Genomic DNA, 8,845 nt, shown 5'->3' with positions numbered 1-8,845 from the left:
AGAGTGTCTTCAGTCAGAGGCTTCTTCAGATCTGCTGTAAGACGGAGGCTACAGGAGATCCTTCCTGCCCACAGCCATCAGCATCTACAACAGCTCTTTGGGGAAACCTTCATAATATGAGCTATAACAACATTTAATTTCCCTTTGGGATTAATAAAGTATTTTTGAATTGAATTAAATGTCCACCTCTAGTCCTCGGCAGCTCCTGTCTTACGTGGGTTTGTCCCTCCTCCCAGGCAGCTGAACAAGCTCCTCAGCATGTTCTCAGGTTCTGCAGGAGTGTGGTAATGACCCGTTTATTTGATGCAGCTGTACTGAACCAGAGCAACATCTAGGACATGCAAGACATTAGCTCTTTAGGACATAGGTTTATACAGCCCTGGCCTAAACTGTCCTCTAAACCCAGTTCCAGGCGGAAATGGAACCCACCCAGTTTGTGTTGGTGAGTCGGCTGCTGGTTGTCAAGCAGCTTGGAGAAAAACAGAAATCCCCTGAAGAGCCCAACAGAGGAAGAGGACTAATGAGGTGCCATCAGATGCTGAGGGAGGGGGAGACAGGTGGGAGACGGAGCTGCTCAGGTGTTTCACAAAGCAAGCATCACACAAGCTGAAGGAGTTCTGCTTCTGTTCTCTGAGCTGGACTTCAAAGGTTAGATGATGCTGCAGCTGCTTCTGTGATTGGATCTCTGTGGACTTGGGTGGACGACAGAGAACAGCTGATCAGGACCTGCAGAGACGTGACGGGTCACTCATTCCTAGTAACTACAGGTCAGTGAACTGGGACTGGAGCTGCTTTACTTACTGGTTTAAAAAGAAAAAAAGAGCACCGGTTGACTCAGCACCTCTGATGGTGTCGGGGGTGTACTGATCCAATCAGATGTTAGGGTTGCATCTACTGAAGCATCAAGGATGATTCTTTTAAGACTGGTTTTTAGCTTTAAAGGTCCATTTCTGCTGCTGGTCCAGAACATAATTTCCTCTTTAATCATTTGAATCAAAAAACCTTTTAAGAAAATAAAACTATGAAACAGTTCTGATTGACCCAGTTCAAACTGGGTCACTTCAGTTCTTAGGTTCTGGTTTAGGTGATCCTGGCAAATGGGTTGGCTCATGGGATTCAGTTCAGGTAAAGCCAGTGATGTCATGACAGGTATGATGATGCAGGTCAGAACCGGAGGAGAAAGCAGCTTTCAGGAAGGAAACGGCAGACTGGATGGTTTTAATGATTATTTAACCGATTTAGTTCAGCTGTCTGTGCTTTTACTGGACTTAAAACTTCCAGCCTTACTGGTTTGAATCTGTTTGTTTCTGGCTTGTTTACTGGGTTCAGTGGTTCGTGTAGAGATGGGCTGTTTAGGAGGGCAGACGGACGAAGAACGACTGGATGAAAAAGCAAAAAGAGAAGCAAACAAGAAGATCGAGAGACAGCTCCAGAAAGAACGACAAGCTTATAAAGCCACACACCGACTCTTACTGCTGGGTGAGACACCTTTCTACCTGTCAACTCGTCTACCTTCCATTCTTTATGCTTCATTCAATTCAATATAGTTTATTTATCAGGCAGATCCATTTTATAAACAGAAACATATCAGATAGATCCAGTCCAAAAAATTCAGTCAATTCCATTCATTCCACCTGATCCTAGTTACCAAAAAATGCAGTTATGTTCAGTTTGTTATTTGTATTGATTAAAGAGTTTCTATCTAAGGAAATTCAGCTGACTGCATGGAGCAACAGCTAAATACTGAAAGACAGGGCCATGTGGATCATCGGTAGAAGGTGAGCATTAAGTTGTTGCCAGCAGAAGCTCAGACGATGCCCCTCTCCAGAAAGGTGTCACAGGTAGAAACAGAGCCAGGCCAGGTGTAACTTCTAGGAAGAGAAAAGAGAGAACAAAGTTAAAAGCTGAAATAACAGCAAACAATGCAAAATTGGAGAGTAGTTTGAGAATGTAGCGAAGAGGGTGAAAGTGTTCATTATGTTCTCCAGCAGCCTAAGCCTATAGCAGCATAACTACAGAGATAACTCAGGATAACCTAAGCCACTCTAACTATAAGCTTTATCAAAAAGGAAAGTTTTAAGCCTAGCCTTAAAAGTAGACAGGGTGTCTGCCTCACGGACTAAAACTGGGAGCTGGTTCCACAGGAGAGGAGCCTGATAACTAAAGGATCTGCCTCCCATTCTACTTCTAGAGACTCTAGGAACCACCAGTAAACCTGCAGTCTGAGAACAAAGTGCTCTGTTAGGAACATATGGACCAATCAGATCTCTGATGTATGATGGAGCTAGATCATTAAGAGCTTTATATGTGAGGAGGAGAATTTTAAATTCTATTCTGGATTTAACAGGGAGCCAATGAAGGGAAGCTAAAATAGGAGAAATATGATCTCTCTTTTTAATTTTCATCAGAACTCTTGCTGCAGCATTTTGAATCAGCTGAAGGCTTTTAACTGCATTTTGTGGACATCCTGATAGTAAAGAATTACAATAGTCCAGCCTTGAAGTAACAAATGCATGGACTAGTTTTTCAGCGTCATTCCTGGACAGGATATTTCTAATTTTGGCAATGTTCCGGAGGTGAAAGAAGGAAATCCTAGAAACCTGTTTAATATGCGATTTAAATGACATGTCCTAGTCAAAGTTAACACCAAGGTTTTTTACTTTATTATCAGAGGTCAGTTTAATGCCATCCAGGTTAAGTGATTGACTAAGCAGTTTCTTTTTTAAACACTCCGGTCCAAAGATGACAACTTCTGTCTTGTCTGAATTTAGAATCAAAAAATGTAAAGTCATCCAAGTTTTTATATCTTCAAGACATGCTTGTAGTCTATCTAACTGGTTGGGTTCATCAGGATTTATGGATAAGTAAAGCTGAGTATCATCAGCGTAACAGTGAAAATTTATTCTATGCTGCCTGATAATTTGACCTATTGGAAGCATATATATAGTAAAGAGAATTGACCCAAGTACTGAACCCTGTGGTACTCCACAATTAACCCTGGAGTTTAAAGATGATTTATCATTTACATGAACAAACTGGAATCTGTCAGACAGATAAGATTTAAACCAGCCTAGCGCTGTTCCCCTGATCCTTACAGCATATTCCAGCCTTTCTAAGAGAATATTATGGTCGACTGGATCAAATGCAGCACTGAGATCTAACAGAACCAGAACAGACACAAGTCCATTATCTGAGGCCATAAGAATATCATTAGTGACTTTCAGCAGAGCTGTTTCAGTGCTATGATGAGCTCTGAAACCTGACTGAAACTCTTCAAACAGGTCATTACTGTATAAATGTTCACACATTTGATTAGCAACTATTTTCTCAAGAATTTTAGATAAGAATGGAAGATTGGATATAGGTCTGTAATTTATTAAATCATCTCGATCAAGCGAAGGTTTCTTAAGAAAAGGTTTAATTACAGCTACCTTAAAAGCCTGTGGTTCTGATCCATTTACTAAAGATAGATTAATCATATCTAAAATGGGGCTGGTAATCAGAGGGAACACTTCCTTAAATAATTTGGTTGGGATTGGGTCTAACATACAAGTTGAAGGTTTAGATGAAGCTAATATTTCTGATAACTCAGGAAGCTTCACAGGATCAAAACAGTCCAAACACAAATCAGGTTCTGCAGTTATTTCCAATGTTGTCTCACTTGCTGAGGATGAAGTAATCATCTTCAGGAGTATGTCAAAGATTTTATTTTTAATAGAATCAATTTTATTTAAGAAGAATCCCATAAAGTCATGACTGCCGAGAGCTAAGGGAATGGATGGCTCAACAGAGCTATGACTCTGTGTAAGTTTAGCAACTGTACTAAAGAGAAACCTAGGATTATTCTTGTTCTCTTCTATTAATGATGAGAAATAAGCTGTTCTAGCTTGGTGAAGTGTCTTTTTATACAACAGTAGGCTATTTTTCCAGATTAAGTAGGAATCCTCTAGGTGTGCAGAGCGCCATTTTCTCTCCAATTTTCTAACAATGTGCTTTAAAGTACGCAGCTCTGAATTAAACCAGGGAGCTAGCCTCCTATGAATGATTACCTTCTTTTTCAAGGGGGCTGCATTGTCTAATGTTAGGCTCCTGTCGACCTGCTCACCTGTCTACCTGTCTCTGCTGGTAATGAAGGATTTCTTTATCTCATCAGTTTTTGACAGTCTAGACTTCATTTATTGTCTTTGTCTTCCTGTTCTTCTCTCTTTGTCCTCCCTGATCTCCATGTTCCCCTGGTTGTGTGACCTTCTTTCTGACCTCTGTCTACCTGCCCTCTCTGTGGTTGTGCAGGTGCAGGAGAATCAGGTAAAAGCACCATCGTTAAGCAGATGAGGATTCTTCACGTTGACGGTTTTGACGCAGAGTGAGTCTCTAAAGTTCCTGTTCCTGTCTTCAGAGAACCTTTATGGAGAAGGTTTCACCTAACCTTTGTTCTAATAAACTCTGCGTTTGTTCCCAGAGAGAAGCAGCAGAAAACTCAGGACATCAGGAGGAACGTGAAGGATGCCATTGTGGTGAGTCACGTCTGGAGCAGGATCCCAGTCATAAATAGGGCTGGTCAGGTGACCTCTACATTAAGGTCACATGGTTAAATCCAGTTGATGTTCAGATGCTCTTCAGGGGGAATTCAGGTCAAGTTTAGGTGATGTCAGGTGAGGGTATGATATGTAGATGAAGTTAAGGTCACTGTCAGGCAGAGGTGGATAATCCAAGTCCAGAAAGTAAAAACCCTGCCTAGTTTTCCTTCATTCTATTCACTTAACCAGGTGATTAGTCCCTGTGCATATTGTGGAGATGGAAAAGTAAACGGTTGTAACTAATCTCTGTATGGGCTTTTTGATTTCTGGACCTGTATTATCCACCTCTGCTGTCCGGCGACCTTCAGGTGATGTTTGCAGTGAGACTAGTGCATATTTGGTTCAGTTTGGTCCAGTGCCATTTTTTCCATCTGCAGTCCAGTTTCTGTGGATGTTTAACACTTCAGTTAATAAGAAAGCTGCAGGTTTAAATGGACTGAACCGTTATCGTCATAGCTACTAAGAGCAGGTTCTGCCAGCAGAAGGTCCCGGATCCTGCAGCGCTGAATTAAAGCTGAGAATGTCTGTTCTGTCTCTGCCTTCGATGCATTGACACTGCAGGTGATTGACTCCTCCATCAGCCAATCAGAACCCATCTGATCCATCTGTGTGTTTCAGACAATTGTATCGGCCATGAGCACGCTGACCCCGCCCATTCCTCTGGGTAACCTCGACAACCAGTTCAGACTGGACTACATTAAGAGCATCGCTCCACTTTTGGACTTTGAATATACTGAGGTAAAACCACACCTCCACACAGGTGAGTCATGTGAACAGTGATGTCACTCAGGTGTGTTACTGTAGCTCAGACTCCGGCTTTAACCTCCCTTCAACCACTCTGACTAGGTTCTTGGTCTCCGACCAGCAGAATCTCTTCTTAGATGCAGATGCTTTGGGTCCACAGTGTTTTACTGTTTCCTGCTCCAGTGCAAACACTGAAACTGTCAGTTGATGTTTCCTGCAGCAGCAGTGGAGACCCAGGAGTAAACACACACACACACACACACACACACACACAGGTAACACCCAGTCATGAACAGGTAGAAAAGGTTGAAGAGCTTTAAAGCTGCACCAGGAGACCTGCATGTTTGTTTTAATGATGTTAATGACATGATGTAACGAGTTCACCTGAGACACACACACCTGAGAGTCACCTGAGGCCTCATTATCCAAACAGCTTGTATCAAAGGACCTCAGAAACACAAATCAAGTGTCTTTACTCTTCCTCTGCTGTCTCTGATGCTGCGGCTGATTGGTTAATGAGACACATATGTAGCCCACAGTGCTGTCACTGCCATCCAATCAGGGGCTGTCACACAGACCCAGCCATCAAAGGAGAGGACACTTACCTGCAGACCTGCCGTACCTGTGATAGGTCTACTTTAGAGACAGCACGGATTAATAAAGCTGGTCTTTAGGTTTTTATTCATTTCTGGTTCCTACATTCTTCTTCATTCTTTGTTGTAGACCAGTCAGGACTGCAGGCAGGTCCATCCAGCAGCTCCGCCATCCAGCCAGGGCAGAAATTTCCTTTTCCATTGTTTGTTAAAAATGCACTGGTGTCCCTCCTAAATCTCAACTGGATGTTTCTGCATTAATGCTGCCATCAGGAAGAGACAATGAGCTTTACCAAGGTACCCTATATGAGCCCATACCATGATACAACCTCTTATCAGCATAGAGCCTGGCTGCTGGGTCTAGTTGCTGGCAACAGGTTAAATGCTCCTTCTCCTTCTTGCTATGTTTCTTTTAAGAAACGTCTGGAGATGGTCCAGTGAACCCTTCTGTAGTGAAGGGATGAACCAGTGTTGTTGAGACAGAACAGACTAGCTAAGAACACATTTTAAGTCTGTTTCCACTTGGTTCTGTAAGAACCACCAAAGGTGACCCAGTTAGACGACGACCGAGTTCTTGTACAAAATGAAACTCAAAGGTCTCACCAGTAAGGAAGGACCAGGTTTGGATGTAGCTTGGTCCACATTGTTTCAATTATGGGATGAATGAATCAGAGGTACAAGACGTTTCTATGTCTAGAACAGCCACCAGAAGGCATCAGTGGTGGCATCAGCAGTAGAGTGCTGGTGTAAGAGAGCAGCTACCAGAGGATCGAAGCCTCTGTAAGAACAAAGCGAAGGTACCAGTACCAACTCCGACAGCACTGGATCCTCCTGAGAACGAGCTGCTGCTGCTATATGTTCTATCACTCTGCAGCCTGCAGGGGGGCACTCACAGCTCTCTTTCTATCTGCCAGGACTTCTTTGAGCATACTCAGAAACTGTGGGAGGACGACGGCATTAAGGCGTGTTTCGAACGCTCCAATGAATATCAGCTGATCGACTGCGCTCAGTAGTAAGGACCCTATACATTGTTAAGCTCCTCCCACAGGTGCTGTGATGTCACAAGTGCTTAAAAAGTAGACACCTTAAAGCCTTGGTGGTTAAATTTGCTTCTTCATCTTCATTTCAACTGATCCTCATGTGTTCTCTGTTTCAGCTTTCTGGACCAGCTGGAGTCTGTCAGGAGGACCGACTACACACCTACTGACCAGGTAGGACATCAGCCAATCAAGCTGCAGCATCCACTATGACTTCTGCTCACTCTTCTTCTTCTGCAGGATTTGCTGCGCTGCAGAGTATTGACTTCAGGGATTTTTGAGACCAGGTTTCAGGTGGACAAAGTCAATTTCCAGTAGGTTTACAACCGTGTTCTGTTTGGTTGGATCCGAGGTCAGTATCACTATGTTCTTAGCAGAAAGCTGAAAGGTGTGTGCATGTGTCAGTATGTTTGATGTAGGTGGCCAGAGGGATGAGCGCAGGAAGTGGATCCAGTGCTTCAACGGTAAGAACAGCAGAATTAATCAATAATCAAAGACCTGAGTTCCAGGAAAACTTAGGTCAGTTTGTTTTCTTCAGATGTGACGGCCATCATCTTCGTAGCAGCCAGCAGCAGCTACAACATGGTCATCAGAGAAGACAACTCCACTAACCGCCTCAGAGAGTCCCTGGACCTGTTCAGATCCATCTGGACCAACAGGTGCAGTTAGATCTGAACAGGAGGTCAAGGTATCTGAGCTCTTATTGGGCATATTAATCTCCATGTGCCCTATGATTGGCTGCAGGTTTCTGAAGACCATCTCGGTGATTCTGTTCCTGAACAAGCAGGACGTGCTGGCTGACAAGATTCTGGCAGGGAAATCTAAACTGGAAGATTATTTCCCAGAGTTCACAAACTACCAGGTTCCTCCTGAATGTAAGAACATACATGCGTGTGCTGATAAACATGTGAGGATCACAGACCACTTCCCAACTCCCATGTTTGTTCTTCCCAGCTGTTCCAGATGCTAATGAAGACCCCAAAGTGACCAGAGCAAAGTTCTTCATCAGAGACGAGTTCCTGGTAAAAACACTTTGATGATGATGATGATGATATTAAGAAGGATACTGATGAGGATGATGGCAGTGATGCCTCAGTCCTGTAGGGAACAACAGAGGGAGGTTCTTTATCCGTGCAGAGGTCAGCTATTTAAATCCATGCGGTCAGATGGAAATGTTAGCTCCAAGAACATCCTGTTAACGTCTTCATTGTTCTTCATCATCTCCCATAATTACGTGGAGATGCTGCCGAGGTGGTAAACCAGTTTACTGCCAGGATCAGAACTCAGTCTGAACTTCTTTAACTGGCTGTGTTGTACCTGACATGTTCCTCTAACATGGGACTGGTTCTGTGTTCCAGAGGATCAGTACAGCCAGCGGTGACGGCAAGCATTACTGCTACCCTCACTTCACCTGCGCCATCGACACGGAGAACATCCGCCGCGTCTTCAACGACTGCCGTGACATCATCCAGCGCATGCACCTGCGGCAGTACGAGCTGCTCTGACTGGTTGCTGGGCTCATCCCTGGCTCCGCCCCTTCCTGTTAGGCGATCGAAGCAGAGATCTTCATGTGTTTAGAGTAGAAATGAGCACTTCTGAGAATGTGTTGAGTAGTGATTATGTTTTGAACCGAAGATCAGGGTCATGCAGAGGATTGTGGGTAGTGTAGTGTACAGGCTGACTGTTTCCATGACAACAGAGTGCAACTATTTTATTGCAATATTTTTTCATCTTTTCAAACTGTTTGAGTTCAGTTGTAACCTGTTGATGATTGGCTGTTTCAGATGATGACACTTTTTGTGAACCAATCAGAACTAATTTTAGAGCTCATTTATCCAAACAGGAAGTTGATCTGTGGACTTTATTTATCAACATTAAAGAAGATTTATCAAAA

General features: G+C 43.4%; 1 protein-coding gene across 1 annotated transcript; it reads left to right on the top strand.

Annotated features, from left to right (window-relative positions):
- Positions 1-59: 59 nt before the first annotated feature.
- Positions 60-8,845, top strand: LOC124857986 (guanine nucleotide-binding protein G(olf) subunit alpha-like). Its single transcript, XM_047349648.1, has 13 exons — positions 60-767; positions 1,330-1,479; positions 4,291-4,363; positions 4,460-4,514; positions 5,196-5,315; positions 6,829-6,926; positions 7,071-7,125; positions 7,192-7,265; positions 7,357-7,415; positions 7,490-7,610; positions 7,696-7,826; positions 7,906-7,973; positions 8,310-8,845. The coding sequence occupies exons 2-13, from the start codon at positions 1,344-1,346 to the stop codon at positions 8,454-8,456; spliced, it is 1,137 nt and encodes a 378-aa protein (XP_047205604.1). The 5' UTR covers positions 60-767; positions 1,330-1,343; the 3' UTR covers positions 8,457-8,845.

Source organism: Girardinichthys multiradiatus, chromosome 21, assembly GCF_021462225.1.
Source record: "Girardinichthys multiradiatus isolate DD_20200921_A chromosome 21, DD_fGirMul_XY1, whole genome shotgun sequence".
Classification (NCBI taxonomy): domain Eukaryota; kingdom Metazoa; phylum Chordata; class Actinopteri; order Cyprinodontiformes; family Goodeidae; genus Girardinichthys; species Girardinichthys multiradiatus.
Note: the sequence above shows the minus strand (reverse complement) of the source record. Positions and strands in the feature narration are given on the sequence as shown.